This window comes from Eurosta solidaginis, chromosome 5, assembly GCF_040869045.1.
Source record: "Eurosta solidaginis isolate ZX-2024a chromosome 5, ASM4086904v1, whole genome shotgun sequence".
Taxonomy (NCBI): Eukaryota; Metazoa; Arthropoda; class Insecta; order Diptera; family Tephritidae; genus Eurosta; species Eurosta solidaginis.
In genome coordinates this window covers 10,225,480-10,241,431 of record NC_090323.1, presented here as the reverse complement: position 1 = coordinate 10,241,431, position 15,952 = coordinate 10,225,480, and the positions used below count along the sequence as shown (strand labels likewise).

At 37.9% G+C, this 15,952-nt stretch overlaps 3 protein-coding genes across 5 annotated transcripts in view; 2 read left to right on the top strand and 1 right to left on the bottom strand.

The window, feature by feature from the left end:
- The first annotated feature begins 237 nt into the window (after positions 1–237).
- Positions 238–5,667, top strand: ArfGAP3 (ADP-ribosylation factor GTPase activating protein 3). Of its 2 annotated transcripts, XM_067791806.1 has the most exons (7): positions 241–600; positions 905–1,228; positions 1,755–1,898; positions 3,233–3,400; positions 3,488–3,765; positions 3,828–4,468; positions 4,530–5,667. In XM_067791806.1, exons 1-7 carry the CDS (start codon positions 517–519, stop codon positions 4,673–4,675), a joined length of 1,785 nt encoding a protein of 594 aa, XP_067647907.1. In that variant the 5' UTR covers positions 241–516; the 3' UTR covers positions 4,676–5,667. The 2 variants fall into 2 exon arrangements, with proteins under 2 accessions (XP_067647909.1, XP_067647907.1); XM_067791808.1 differs by lacking the exon at positions 1,755–1,898 and having other exon boundaries at positions 238–600.
- Positions 5,668–9,826: 4,159 nt separating this feature from the next.
- LOC137251622 (uncharacterized) lies at positions 9,827–13,271 on the bottom strand. Of its 2 annotated transcripts, none has more exons than XM_067786314.1 (3): positions 12,994–13,271; positions 10,946–11,110; positions 9,827–10,838 (listed from the first exon to the last, which is right to left on the bottom strand). In XM_067786314.1, exons 1-3 carry the CDS (start codon positions 13,067–13,069, stop codon positions 10,027–10,029), a joined length of 1,053 nt encoding a protein of 350 aa, XP_067642415.1. In that variant the 5' UTR covers positions 13,070–13,271; the 3' UTR covers positions 9,827–10,026. The 2 variants fall into 2 exon arrangements, with proteins under 2 accessions (XP_067642415.1, XP_067642416.1); XM_067786315.1 differs by having other exon boundaries at positions 9,827–10,823.
- Positions 13,272–14,722: 1,451 nt separating this feature from the next.
- Positions 14,723–15,952, top strand: part of LOC137252909 (uncharacterized) — a 78,920-nt gene continuing 77,690 nt past the window's right edge. Inside the window, exon 1 of the mRNA XM_067789046.1 lies at positions 14,723–14,760. The gene's annotated coding sequence lies outside the window, so the exon portion shown is untranslated. The remainder of the gene's footprint in view (positions 14,761–15,952) is intronic.

Genomic DNA, 15,952 nt, shown 5'->3' with positions numbered 1-15,952 from the left:
TATGGCTGGGTTTTTCCAGTTTCTTATCTTTTTTATGAAATTTCCTCGCTCGTGAAGAGAAAGATTAACGGATCAATGCATGTCCATTTCAAGAGTTTCTGCGTTATTTAAAAGTGTTGCTGTCATCATTTTTACCAGCTTCTGGACAGCTGAGTTTTTCACCACAGTATAGCCCTTATAGCGCGATTGAAATGGTAGAATTTGCACTTCCAGTAAAATGTCAGAAACGTCCAAACGTGGAATTCTGGAAATTCTTGACATTTTCTAATCAGAAAAAACACGTCAAAATTTCTTAGAAAAGTGTGAAAAATATAGCTAAGCAAATGCCACGACAAAAGAGGCATAATTTAAAAACTTAATAGTTAAGAAAGTAGTTTTTGCAAAAAAGGCCTTGCTTCAAACGACACGATATAGAATTTACCACATTTCTTAGAATTTCCTGAAGTGCACGCTGTCAAGTTTAATAGGTAGTGGTCGAAAAGGCTTAGACTAGAATTATCCAATCTACAAGTAACAATGGCCAATTCAGTAGCTGCAGGACCAACTAAACAAGATATTGAGGCACTTTTCCATCGCTTGCGTGCAAAACCAGCCAATAAGGTAAGTAAATGCTACAACCGATGATAATTACCTTGCTCTAGTACATATTTATATATATATTATACATATATTGAACAAAAACAACGAACGTTGGTATGTGGCTACGATGAGCATGCTTCGTTAACAATTTATTAATGTGCAATGAAGCTTGGTTTTTGTATTGATTTGGTTGTGCACATAAAATGGAAACAAAATCAGTAGCAAAATATATTCCTTATACGACTTCTCTGGCCAGATATGAAAATCGCTAGCTCAATACAACAGTTAATACATGTTAATAAATACCAATAAATTCTCTTTATAGGCTTGCTTCGATTGTTCAGCAAAGTTACCAACTTGGTCCTCAGTTACTTACGGCATATTTATATGCATTGATTGCTCCGCCGTGCATCGCAATTTGGGCGTTCATTTGACTTTTGTGCGCTCAACCAATCTCGATACAAATTGGACATGGCTGCAGCTACGTCAAATGCAGTTGGGCGGTAATGCCAATGCAGCACAGTTCTTTCGTCAACACAACTGTGTCACCACTGATGCCCAACAAAAGTATAATTCACGTGCCGCACAATTATATCGTGACAAATTGGGAGCTATGGCACAGCAGGCAATGAAGGTGCATGGCACAAAGGTGATTAATAAATTAATAAATATGGAGGTCCATACCAAAGCGAAATATTTTTATATTATTTTCATATAAACCTGCTTAGCTTAGGTACGAGCCTCCACAGAAGTACACAATTTAAAAACTATGTAAATGTTAGTTTTGTCTTTTTGTAATTTTTTGTTTGTTAAATTATAATATTTTTTGATACAAAAATTGTTTTTGAATGCAGTTTTGTTGATTCGAACTGTTTTTGGCTATTCATGCGGAATTATTATTGCAGTAGAATTTTGGGCATCAATAATGTCTGGAATTTTTGTTTTAATTTAATTTTTATTGTGATTATTATATAAACATATTTTTATTGGCGTATAGTTTAAAATCAAAAGTTCCGCATGAATACCAAAAAATGTTATAATATGTTTTTGCATTGTTACTTTCTTTAAACATTCTAACTTTGATTCTGACTACCTATTTATTTATTCATTAACATTTGTATGCTTGTTTGCTGTTTGTTTACTACTTACCTCACATTGTAAAAAAAAACATGTAGCTACTTTTAGAAAACACTGAAGACAAGTCCGTAGGAAATGAGCAAACGTTGGGCGATGATGAAGACGATTTCTTTGCTGAATGCACCAATGGCAATGATAAACAAGCACTTTTCGAAAATAATAATAGCGAGCCGGAAGCTAAGGTAAATGACAAAGCAAAGAGCCTTATATAGCATAGACACATTTATTGTTTAATTTATTTTTACGTTGTTCATTAGCATGTTTTGTTTTTAAGTTTATTAGCAAAACCCATTTTAATTTATATTTATTTAATGAAAGTATGTGAATGAAAGAATAATTAGTCGTATGACGAAAAGCACAAGCGAAATGATTGAAACCCGAATTATACTTTTATAGCAACTTGCTTATGTCGAGTAGAAATAGCAACATGCATTCGTACGAATTTTAATGCACTGAATCCGAACCCACCATCAGAATTTGCCTAGCTAGTCGCGTTTCGGACCTGGCCCCCAAAAGTCACTGGCGATTGAAAAGTTTTTGAGGTAAAGGAAGAACAGGATAGATAGATAGCTAATTGAGGATCGCACTACAACCATTGGTCTATTGTGCCTTCCGCTGCTTCACAGCACCTCATCCAAGCCGACATCTTTGATGAACCATAGCAGTTCACCGGGCTGATGGATTTGATGTGAGAATGCTCTGGCCATGGTGAGCCCATAAACTTAGCCCTATATCTTGAGATTGCGTCACACTCCAGGAGGATATGGTCCGCCGTCTCCGCTGATCGATCACAAAATCGGCATTTGTTGTTCGATGTTATACCCAGCACAAGAACTCGCTAGACAGATTCCTGTACCGAACCTGATCCCGCATAACATAAGAAGCTTGAAAAGAAAAATTTTACAATTTTTTTGCTCATCATGGAACTTGGGGGTGGGGAGGGAGGGATGGCCTGAAGGTTTAATGTGGCCACGTAAATCAGTCCCGAGATGGTCGGGGTAGCACCTAAATGGTGCTGTGTGACCGGAGCGTACCGGATCTGTATCCGGCAAAGAACCATCACATCGATAACACTCCCCAAAGCCTTCGGGGAGCAACCTTATCGCTACAACAACAACAACAACAACATAATATATTCTATATACAGTAGAATGGGTCCAACTTCGAAAGCCATCATCTAGGTTTAAGTGGCTTTCATCCCTATGGATCCATCTACATATACATGTGTCTTAAAGTGTTGATGTATGAACGGAAACAGATATGATCTCGGCAACAGTTCCAAATTCGTGTGGAATGGGCTTGTATACAAATTTCCGCGATTAGCCTTGGCATGATCCATATTTTGTGCTAAAGCAATACCCAACGGATACTCAAACCATCCGGAACTGCCATTTGAGTCAAATTGATATCGTTTTGCTTGAACGTGTTTCAACTAGAGTTATGTTAAATTTAGTATACATTTGACCTATTTGATTCTTTTAACATCCAATATGTTTATTTTTTTTATTTCTTCCAGCTTGGGATCTTACCACCAACTCCTATTTTACAATCATCTAACGAAAAACCAACAATTGATGGCCCCACTGTAGGTGAGCCTACCGTAAATTTTTTAAATTCTGTAGTACCACCACCGGCTGTTGCTCCGTCGATTGGAGTGCGCAAGATACAGCCAAAGAAGTCTGGTGTAAGTGTTGCTAAATTGAACGACAAAGTTATAATTTTTGTTAAATTTATTTAATTAATTCATCAAACATTTCCCCATTTATTACAGTTGGGCGCACGCAAAGGCGGTCTCGGCGCTACGAAAGTAAAAACGAATTTTGCTGAAATTGAGCAACGTGCCCATTTGGCCAACCAATTTAAGGAGGTGCCGTCGATGCCTGATAAGCCGTTAACCGCTGAAGAGGAGCTAGAATCAGTAGCCAGCATGCGTTTGGCCTACCAAGACCTATCGATGCAAAAGACACGCGAAGAAGCGAAATTAAAATCCATTGATCCAGCTAAAGCAAAACAAATGGAACGTCTCGGCATGGGTTTTAGTTTACGCGGGTAAATTACCAATTTAATTTATTATAATACATATTTCTCCTAAATTACTCTTTTTCGTGCAGTTCGGATGTTTCACATTCAGCTATAAGCGATATGCAAACAATTCAGCAATCGTCTGGTCCCAGGCAAACACAATCGCATACAAATAAAAGTTCAAGCATTACCACATGTGATGATATGGCTTATATTGATAGCGTTTTAGGCGAATACACATGCAATTTATATATTGACAATATTGGTATGGGTGTTGGCCGTGGTGGGGTTGGCAGCAGTGCTAGTGGTAACAAAGCCTCAAAATTAGATAAACGCGAATTAGAAATGATGGGATTTGAGGCGATTGAACCAATTACCGGTGGTCATTCTAATATAACGTCAATGTTCTCTGGTGGTTCTGATGGTGATGCGAAATCAACTAAAACAACCACTACAAACACGGCATCAAAAGGAAAAACAACAGATTACAGCAATAATTTTGCACGAAAAAATTCAGCAACATCGTCCAAATCAAATAGTAGCTTCGATGATACTTCGGCACAACAGAAATTTGGTGGTGCTAAAGGCTTTGGTTCAGATCAATACTTTGGCAATGAATCTGGGCAAGTAGATAGAAGAAAGGCAAACTTGACGCGTTTTCAAAATTCAGATAGTATATCATCATCAGAATATTTTGGTAACAGCGAGCAAGATAATCGTGGTTCACAAGGTGTGTTGAAACAAAAATTTCGTTGTTAATTACATAATTAACTAATATTCTATACTATTAGGCTATAACACTGGCGTTAACTTTCAAACCCCAGATTTAGATGATGTTAAGGAGAGTGTACGACAAGGTGTACATAAAGTTGCTGGCCGTCTGAGTTCAATCGCAAATGATGTAATGTCATCAATTCAAGATAAATATGGCTACTGATAGGAAATTTTAAGATGCGTTTATGTTTCATACAACGCGTATTCCAATTCTAATGCATACTTATTAATAAATGTTTTGCTGCGAACTTAGAAAATGTAATACAACTCATTTAAATATAGTTAAATCGGGAACAAAATAATAATCAATATATTAAGCTTATCAAAATTGCGAAAAAAATTTAACTTGAAAATAATTACAAAAAATATATACAAAAGCAATGTGATTATTTTCTAAAAAAGTTATACAAACTCTATTTACTACAACAGGAAAAATTTATTCCACAAAGACGTACATTTAGAATGCCATTTAAACAATATTACATTTGCAACACTTCTGATGCGTTCTTTCAGGAGTTTGAAACTCCTTACCCGAGGATTAATTACTTGCTGACTTGTTGTAAAATATATTCACACCCTGCCCCAACAAAATTTTCAATCGTTTTCTAATTTACAGTCTATAAAAAAAATGTAAAATGTATGCATATAGAAATAATTTGCTTTAAAAATTCACACATTGTATAAAACACCATTATATAGCAGATAAGACGAAATATTATTTAAACAAAGGTTCAAAGAGGGAATTTGTTTTTTAAGTTTTTTAAATATTGTCATTGCACTTTTAATGTTCAAATATTAACTTAGTGAAATGTGCTCTATCTGCTAGTATGCAAATGCTCTATCTCAATTTCCGATATAATCAAAAATATGCTGAGATAGTACTTTTAAGGACCGGCAGCTGGGACTCGGATGCCCTTACTCGGCCGAAATCTACAAAATTTTTTGTTTCAACTTATTTCTTTTATTCAGCACATTTTTAAATCAGAAAAAGCTTTAATCATTTTTAAAAGCGATATTTTTTGGAAAGTTCAGGAGTGCTTAATGTTATTCGAGTAACGTAAATTTTTTTGTAAAGTATTTAAAGTTTTATTAAATAATACACATACTCATACATATTTGTTCAAATAAAATGCTTTTTAACTCTAAGCGAAATAATTTGTTTTCATTTTCTGTTGACCGACACTTTCTGAAGGACTGAATTGAATAATGTGAGTAGACAACAGTCAATATGTATCACTTCGCAGCTGTAATTTTCTCGGGACGGAAGGACTAGCACTTCTGGTAGACTTCGCTTCTTTCCAGCCGAACGAACGAAGCCAATTTGTCCCCACCTTGCAGCGTTTGCTCAAATTTGCATGATAATGAAACCGAAACAGCCATTTATCCGTTGTAGATAGTGAACAGATGCCACAAACCACGTTGGGCCCTCAGGCAAAGTAAGAAGGAGTTGATTCACCCTTTAACTCTGCCGCTACCTTAGTTATTGTTGTTGTAGCGATAAGGACACCTTCTGAAGGCCTTGGGGAGTGTTATCGATGCAGATAAGGTGCCGGATGCAGATAAGGTACGTTCCGGTACCAAGCCCGACCATCTCGGGAATGATTTGTTATGACCACATGCGACCTTCTAGGACATCCCCTCCTCCCAACCGCAAAGCCTCGGCTGTTAATGAAACAGGATTCGCCACGGATAGGTGAGGTTGACAATTGGGTTTGAAGAAGCTATATATCGCGCTGACAATATAAATATTGTCATTGCACTTTTAATGTTCAAATATTAACTTGGTGAAATGTGCTCTATCTGCTAGTATGCAAATGCTCTATCTCAATTTCCGATATAATCAAAAATATGCTGAGATAGTACTTTTAAGGACCGGCAGCTGGGACTCGGATGCCCTTACTCGGCCGAAATCTACAAAATTTTTTGTTTCAACTTATTTCTTTTATTCAGCACATTTTTAAATCAGAAAAAGCTTTAATCATTTTTAAAAGCGATATTTTTTGGAAAGTTCAGGAGTGCTTAATGTTATTCGAGTAACGTAAATTTTTTTGTAAAGTATTTAAAGTTTTATTAAATAATACACATACTCATACATATATGTTCAAATAAAATGCTTTTTAACTCTATGCGAAATAATTTGTTTTCATTTTCTGTTGACCGACACTTTCTGAAGGACTGAATTGAATAATGTGAGTAGACAACAGTCAATATGTATCACTTCGCAGCTGTAGTTTTCTCGGGACGGAAGGACTAGCACTTCTGGTAGACTTCGCTTCTTTCCAGCCGAACGAACGAAGCCAATTTGTCCCCACCTTGCAGCGTTTGCTCAAATTTGCATGATAATGAAACCGAAACAGCCATTTATCCGTTGTAGATAGTGAACAGATGCCACAAACCACGTTGGGCCCTCAGGCAAAGTAAGAAGGAGTTGATTCACCCTTTAACTCTGCCGCTACCTTAGTTATTGTTGTTGTAGCGATAAGGACACCTTCTGAAGGCCTTGGGGAGTGTTATCGATGCAGATAAGGTGCCGGATGCAGATAAGGTACGTTCCGGTACCAAGCCCGACCATCTCGGGAATGATTTGTTATGACCACATGCGACCTTCTAGGACATCCCCTCCTCCCAACCGCAAAGCCTCGGCTGTTAATGAAACAGGATTCGCCACGGATAGGTGAGGTTGACAATTGGGTTTGAAGAAGCTATATATCGCGCTAGCAACCTAAAACGGTTGCGCTACACAACCCCTTGAATCTATTTGGTAAATGGGGTTTAACCAGGAGATATACGGAGGGCCAACAGACACGCACATAAACATAAATTCAGCGCGTCACCAATTACCATCACCACCTAAGAGGTTGAGGATGCCATCGGTCATGCTAAACCATCCAAAGCAGTGGGCCAGACGGCATAGCCATGTCGATGCTTAAAAGCCTAGGGAGAGAGGGTTTCAAATATTTAGCACATGTCTTCAACCTGTCTCTTTCCACCTTTGTCATTCCCGAAAAATGGAAAATGGCCAAGGTGGTCCCGCTACTAAAGCCTGGGAAACCAGGAGAGTCATATCGGCCGATATCTCTCCTATCGCCAGTAGCCAAGACGCTTGAAGCCATTTTGCTCCCCTACTTCAAAGCAAATTTTCATCTAGCCTGTCATCAGCATGGCTTCAGAAAACTCCATAGCACCAGCACCGCGCTAAATGCCACTAGCACCCAGATAAATTGCGGTTTAAATCAAAGCCCCACCATAGAACAGTACTCGTTGCGCTAGACCTATCAAAAGTTTTTGATACGGTCAACCATGGCACGTTGCTGCAAGACCTGGAATGGTCTACCCTTCCCCCATGTCTTAAAAGGTGAACCGCAAATTATCTGGGCGGTCGGCAGGCATCGGTGCAATTTAGAAACGAAACATCAAAAGAAGAATTAAACAAGGGTGCCACAGGGTGGTGTCCTATCCCCATTTTTGTTTAATTTCTACATATCCAAGCTACCTTCGCCATCAGAAGGAGTTACTATCGTTTCCTACGCCTATGACTGCACAATAATGGCCACAGGCCCAGGCCCACAGATCGATTAGCTTTGAAACAGAATAAACGGCTACCTCCCTGATCTCTCCAGTTTTTTCGCCTCGCGAAACCTGGCATCATCACCGACTACCACGTTGATGGCACTACGCTACCGACTGTCCTACACCTCAAAATCTTGGGTGTGACGTTAGATCAGGATCTACATTTTGGTGAGCATGTAGTCGCAATCGTGCCGAAAATCCAGAGCCGTAATAAAATCCTCAAATCCCTTGCTGGCAGTACTTGGACAAAGAAACGCTCATTACCACATACAAAGAAATTGGCCAGTCGATTGCATGCTACGCGTCCCCTATAAGGTCGCCAAGCCTAAAAACTCCGCACTGGAAGAAGCTACAGGCCTGCCAAAATACTGCTCTCAGAACCGCCAAGGGCTGTCTTCTTATGTCCCCAGAATACCATTTACATAATGCGACGAGAATACTCCCCATCAGGGAGAGAAATGAGATGCTAACCAAACAGTTCCTGTTGAATACCCAGAAACCTGGGCATCCCAACAGACATCTGATTGATGAGCCAACACCGCCTAGGGGCTTAAGGAGTCATCTCCGTAAGCATTATGGGGAAATACGGCACCTGAGAACTCAGCCGTATGAAGCAAAAAAAACATAAGCAGGTCCTCAGTGAACTCCACAAACAGGCGTCGGACCTTTATGCCAGGAATGGTCCGGTGAATCCAGTATTCAAAGAACAGTACCCAAAGCTTGCGGAAGAGGAACGCATACTCCCCAGGGAAACGCGAGTCATTCTAGCTCAACTTCGTTCTGGATACTGTAACAGGTTAAACTCTTACCTATCCAGAATCAACCCCGACATACAAAATGTATGCCCTGCTTGCAATGTTTCCCAACATGACCCCAACCATCTCTTTAATTGTAATGTGGAACCAATGCCTCTAACACCCCTTTCATTATGGTCCATCCCTGTTGAAACTGCAAGTTTCCTTGGACTCCCGTTAGAGGATATTATTTGATAATTTGTGATCGGTCGCACCTATTAGGTGGGGCGAAGCACTGCTACAACAACAACAAGAACAACAAAAATCTATTAACATATTAGTCGCCTCTTACGACAGGCATACCTACTGCTAGTATATTCTAATCCCCTAACCCGCTGGGGTCCGCTATCGCTACCCTAGTCGACGGAGTTTTTTACACCCTTTCATTATCCCTTTCAGCGGCAATCTTCTCGGGACGGCAGAATTATGACTTCTGGATTATACTGTTGCCGAAGGAGCAAAGCAAATTTGTCCTCACCTTCCAACAGTACCTCAATTTGCATGCCAATGAAAGCGGAACAGTTATTTATACGTTTCATTCTGCCGCGATAGCACCTAGATATGTCATGTCGCCCAGAGTGCACTGCCTAGGAGCGAAACCATTTTAGAAAATTTTTATACAGCATTTTTATGGTATTTGTCCCGTCACATGATTTAGGGACTATTGATTACTTTGGCCTGCACAACATATACACACAACGGCCACACAGAGTGTACGTACGAAGACGAAAGAGTCGGGATGTCGCAAGATTGCGCAACTCGGACTGTTTGACAAGCGATACAACCACACTTAACTAAACTGCGCATATCTGGGAATCTGCATACCACCCTAGAAACCCTACGGAAAAAAGCTCTATGAGTCTCTCGTCGTACCTTTTTAAAAGTTTGTATGGAGCTATGTAAACCCCTGTACCATACTATCATTCAAATATATGAGAAAAAAAGAGATATTTTAAGGGTAAAGATTTTTAGTTGTCTTTTTGTTTTTTACGGGGTCGTCGTGTACAATTCGGCTAGGCAGTTTAAAACAAAAATTTATAATTAAATAAAAAAAAAAAACAATCGCTAAAGAACTTTACATAATAACATTTCCAAGTCATTAAGGTTGGGCTAGCAGCATCGGGGTTTGCAAACTTTGAAAATTCTATTCCTAGTGACGTCTGCTGGGGCGTACATGAGCACGAGCTTGATCGGGATTACCATACGCAATAGCGTGACTGGTGGCAGAACCACTCTCACCAGTGCTGAAGGAGTTCGCAATAGCAATGGCACCACCAGTAGCGCCGCCAAAGTCAACGGGGAAGTAGGTGCCTACGGGTTGTGGTTTTTGTTGGTTCGACCCAGCCTTACTGGGCTTTTTGGCAGCAGGACGACGAGCGGCAGGTACTTTTGGAGCTATTGGCACTGGAGCATAAGCATCATCATTCTCATCTAGAACATCTTCATCATCATCTTGTGTGGAAATAACATTCTCGGTATCTTCTGCAGCAGCTTGCTCCAATTCAACTATGACCTTCTTCTTCGTGGCAGGCAAATTACGCTTAGCTGGTGTGATGGGAGCAATTGGTGTCGGCGCAGGGGCAGGTTCTTCTAATTCAGCAGTGCCAGAAAGGCCAACGGCGACAGTAGCTGAACCAGTTTCAGCTCCTACGGGTTCTGGAATTTCAACATCAGTAGCAGCAGCATCACCAGTAGCACCAGCAACTTCAGCTACATCAGCGGGTGTATCGTAATTGTAGTCGCGGCCTTCTTTAGCATTGTTATCACTGGCCTCAGCGCTACTTGCTGGTTCCAAATCGAGTTGTACAGGGACTTTTTGTTCCTCTTCAGCTGAAGGAACAGCAGCGGGATACGCTTCGGCAACAGAATGAGCGACATGACTAGTAGCGGAAGCGACGCTATCATCTTGTACTTCACCAGTAGCAGCAGACACATCACCATCGGCTCCTGTGTGAACACAATCTTTATTTTGGGCGGAGTAAAAATAGAAAACAAGAATGTGATGGTGAATGAGCAAGTGATTATGAGTTTGTGGGGTTATTGTTTGAACAGCAGTGTGCTTTCGTTACCTTGTACATATGTGCCGGTGGCGACAGAATCCCCAGCAACGAGCGTAGTGGCAGCTTGTTGTGAACCCGCATGACCGTATGAGGGTTGGACGTAACGCATGAACATCATATGCTGCGGTGCGGCATAGTAAGGAGCAGCGGCGGGTTGTTGGTAGTAAGTTAATCCTGTAAAAAAGCAGGGAGAAAATATAATAAAAAATAGTTATTAAATAATTTTTTTTTAAACTGCAATTTTTCTCGCTAGTCAAAGGAAACTTTTTTGTTTTTGTTTAATCTTCTACATTTTTATTCAATGTTTTATTTAAATAAAAAAACTCCAACCATATCATATGAAAACTTCATGTAAAAATTTTATTTTAGTAAAATTCACAATTTTTGGTATACTTTTTTTATGTCTTGGTAGTTTCTTTGAAATATTTAGAATAATAGTTAAAATTGGCTTAAGAAAAGATATTAAAAACAAAATTTATAATTTGGTTTCAGTTTTATGAAATTAATCGTGAGGGGTTTTTATTCTTTCCTTTATTCAAAAAAAAAAAAAAAAATTTAAAACTTTTTTCGATTATGTATTTAAATAAAATAAATGTAAGGCACGATACCCTCCGAAGAGATCTAAGGCCGAGCTTCTCTTCCAATTTGCGTCGTGCTCCTCTTGATCTTCCCTATAAATTGGCCGGACGGGACCTACATGTTTTATGCCGACTCCGAACGGCATCTGCAAGGCAGATGAGTTTTCACTGAGAGCTTTTCATGGCAGAAATACACCCGGAGCGCTTGCCAAACACTGCCGAGGGGCGACCCCGCTTAGAAAAATTTTCTTCTAATTGAAAAACCTTATTTCTAAAATTTTGATGTTGCTTTGCCCGGGGTGCGAACCCGGTTAGGCGGAGCACGCTACCATCACACCACGGTGGCCGCCGTATGTATTTGCATTATATTTTTTACATTCCATTTACAAAAAATACATTTTTTAAAATTCGGCAAATGCATTTAATAAAACTTCTGATTTTATGTTAAGTTTGAAATTTTGCAATTAAAAAGTAAAGCATACAAAAAGCTAGGTTTTTCATATTGATTTGGTGAAAAAAATTTTTCAAAATATTTTTTTTGTGAAATTAAAAGTTTTTGAAATACATTTATTTGTTTCGAAAAAGATTTAACATGAAATTTATTCATAAAAAATGTTGGAAATACTTTTTCTAAAAATTGTAAAATTTTTTAAATAAATATGATTATGTTGAAAAGTTTTCAAACTTCGATATTTACAAAGCATTTAACAGTTGTTTGTTAATTGTGAAAAAATAAAAAATTGTTTCGAAATTATCTTAACACATCTCGTTTAAATTGTTTTTTGCAAAACATTGGAGTATTTTTAAATATTTTTTTTCAACTTTTTTGCAAACAAGCAAATATTTCCGAGAAATCAAAATATATGCATTTTTTCCACAGTTTTTGTGAAGAATTTTATCTGCACATACTAGTTTAATACTTTTGTTTAAACATTTTTGAAAATGTTTTAATTTTAAGAATTTTTTTACAAAAATATTTAAAAAATCCAAATATTTTGTTTTATAAATGTTTGAGTGGTTTTTTTCTACCAATACAGAAAGATTTTCAGAAAATATTTGTTCAATATTTTTAAAGCAAATATTTTCGAGAGAACAAAATTTACCAATTTGTTTTTGTGAAGAATTTTATTTGTTCATAATTTACATTTGTAGGCCAATAATTTAAATTTCGGTATATTCAATTTAATATTGTTTTCTTTTTTTCTTACAAAAAAGAAGAAGAATTTAGAAATTGTATTCCATATATTTTTAAAGTTCCTTTTTCTACCAAGATAATACATATTTCTTCAACATTCGTAAAACTTGAGAAACTTTCAAACAATAAAAAAAAAGAACTTTCTGGCACAGTACAATCTTGTCCCGAAAGTTTGAAAATTTCTTCCCCATTGTCTTTTCTTAATTAGAAAAACTTTTTCCGAAAACAAACATTTTTTTTCCAAATTTCACAATTTATTTAAAAAATTTTTTTTCAAAACGTACTCTGCGCAGGTAACGCCTGGCTGCAAGCCACCAAACCACAAATCACAATTAAAGCCAGACAAGCGTTGAATTTCATTTTGTAGAGTTTTTTTTATCTTTATTGCTGTTTTTTTTTTTATAAATTAAGCACACGCGTTTTTAAAAACTATGTCTAAAAATCTTACAAAAATACGAGAGTTGATAATTTTGCAAAAAAATAATAATAATTTCGATTTTATGTTCACTTCACTCTTAACAATCGAATATGAGTTGACTGGAGCTAAACTTTGCGCTTAAGTTTCCACCAAAGAAGTGATGTTATTCGAACGTTTCGCGTTAGATTTATATACAAAAATGGGCAAAATGCAAAAAATAAAAAAAAATAAAAATAATACGAAATAGGCAATGAATAGGAGTGAGTGGCAGCAGCCGCAGCAGCGAGAACAGTGGACAAATGAGCAGAGGGACAAAACCACGCAGCGACGAATGGTCATCGGGTGATGAATCAGAAATAGCAAAAAACAATTTATAGACAAAATCGCGCGCGATTCACTTGATGTTGATGCTTCAGCTTTTTTTCAATAACAAAAAAAAATTGTAAATTTGTATAATTTTTGTTTTTTTTTTGAACATCGGTATAGTTACGCTACTTCAACGCATTCGAGGACTATTTAGCATTCATGCGATGTTCACGCTTATACTCGCAGCGTCTACAAGATCCGCTCGGCACCCATCAATGCTGCTAAGAGCACTCTAATAACCGGCTTTCTGCCGAACAAGTCAACGAACAGTGGTGAGAGCATGATCGGCAGCGCAAGTATCCCAGTTTGTTGTAAGTTGCCTTTTTTCGTTTAGAGCTGCGCACCTGCGCAGAAAAACGTGCTGAAATTTTCTACATAAAAAAATGTTGCAAATAATTTCATTATTATAAACTGATATGATTGTTATTTGTTGATTTAATTAAGTGTTAAAATTAATTATTGTTTGTATCGAAAATACTTACAAATTTTCCTTGAAGCTATAATCCTAATTTATAACGTACTCATAATCAGATTTTTTCGCCAAAACAACTACATAAGCGCTTTCAGTTTTGTAAAATTTTTGTTCTATACTTTAAAGACTTATAAAATAAATTTGTTGAAATTTCCAAATATTTCTTAATTGCCAAAACTAAGAATAAAAAATAAAAAATAAATCTAAGGCCCGATAGATATACCTCTGAAGAGATTTAGGCCGAGCTTTTGCTCCAATTTGCGTCGTACTCTTTTTAATTTTTCCTAAAAATTGGCGAGACGGGACCTACATGATTTACGCCGACTCCGCACGGCATCTGCAAGGCAGATGAGTTTTCACTGAGAAGCTTTTAATGGCAGAAATGCACTCGAAATGTTTGCCAAATCACTGCAACACCGCTCAGAAAAACTTTTTTTAAATTTAAAAACTTTTTCTTAATTTTGGATGAGCTTGAACCCAGGATCTTCGGTGTGGTAGGTGGAGCACGCTACCATCACACCACGGCGGCCGCCAAACTAAGTACATAGTAAATATTCAACGCATTTCGTTCTTGTTTACAAATGTAGAACTTCTAAGTAAATTAGTGCCACCATTTGAATAATTAATGAATTCAAATCGAATAAATTTAAGTTTGGCGGCTCGTGTTCACTATTTAAGCTACGTAATGCGGCTCCGATAGGTATATTCGCAAAATCTTGGTTTGACGGTGCTAAAAATCAGTGCTTGTGGAATTCTTGAAACATTTATGTTGGAACAACAATTACAGCTTACCTTGTACGTAAAGGCCCGTAATGTATCGAAGAAATAGTGGTTTAAGAAAAAAGTAGCATCTTATGCGAAAGAAGAAAAATGAAATGAGGAATATCACCGAAGAACCCCCGTGGCAGCTAAACGCAAGCAATCTGGAGTTTTTTCGCTGATAATTTTATCGAACGGCTCGATAGCTTTAGATTCTAAATAACGTAGCCAATAACTTTTTCAGTGTCAAATTATCTGTATTTATTGCTACAAGACTGAAAAATCGTGAGAGTTTTGAGTGCTGAAAATTGTGAATTCCGTCCAGGTTATTGAAATAACTTCTTTTTTCATATACGAAGGAAGCTTTGTCGTATCGCGATTAATAGTAGCTCTGCAGCGAGTCGCACTACTCCCAAAATAGCGCTGAACTGTCGACGTTTTTAGTTATTTTTCTGTCCCCTTGCAGTGCTTTCAACTCCATATGTAGTTCTGAGACAGTTGCTGTCTTTGACTGATTAATTTAAATACTTATAGCTCAGACTTGCGCGCCATTGGTACAAGTGTGGCTGCCAAATGTCCTGCTGATAGTTCGAAAGTATTCATTAAACCTGTAATGCGAAGCAGTTGCTTTGCGCGGCTGCCCTTTATTTTTTCTGCAAGGCAGAGCCCAGCTAACCGTTCAACTTTAATGATCGTCACATACAGAAATTTCGCTTATTGGGGAGGATTTTCTTTCGCATGTGAACATGTTTCAAGCAAAAAATCGACTAAAGAACTACATCTTATGTCAAAGGATACCTCTCTCCTCTTATCAAATATAAGTAAGAAGCCTTCTGGGACCCGATATGATGACTGCTTCCATATCAGATATTTATGCCACTCCTACTACTAATATCTACGAAGGAAGACAGTGTCTTTGGTAAGCCAGTAGAAATGGTTGCACTTTTACATATTAAATTAGTTTTGCTACACGAAAAAGCTGCTATATGGCGCTGGTAACTCTTTCATTAGGAAAGGATGACGTGCTAATGAATTTTTTCGCCATCTATTATCCCTTTTGCCCGCTGTATGCAAGAGTCCGCAGATTTTATGACCATGGGATAATATCCCAAACCACATATCTGGCTCCGGCGTACTGCAAATGAGCCTGCACTAATTTGAGTCCGAGCAGTGCTCGTTCTGGATGATCAACCCCAGTCGACGGTTCAGTTCTGCCCAATCTTCCTAG

Coding starts and splice junctions, on each gene's coding strand:
- ArfGAP3 (XM_067791806.1), top strand. CDS start 517: ATGGCCAATTCAGTAGCTGCAGGACCAACTAAACAAGATATTGAGGCA. Junction 1,899..3,232: donor ATAGCGAGCCGGAAGCTAAG/GTAAATGACAAA, acceptor TATTTCTTCCAG/CTTGGGATCTTACCACCAAC. Junction 3,766..3,827: donor ATGGGTTTTAGTTTACGCGG/GTAAATTACCAA, acceptor TTTTTCGTGCAG/TTCGGATGTTTCACATTCAG.
- LOC137251622 (XM_067786314.1), bottom strand. CDS start 13,069: ATGAAATTCAACGCTTGTCTGGCTTTAATTGTGATTTGTGGTTTGGTG. Junction 11,111..12,993: donor CCAGGCGTTACCTGCGCAGA/GTACGTTTTGAA, acceptor GCTTTTTTACAG/GATTAACTTACTACCAACAA. Junction 10,839..10,945: donor CACCGGCACATATGTACAAG/GTAACGAAAGCA, acceptor CCCAAAATAAAG/ATTGTGTTCACACAGGAGCC.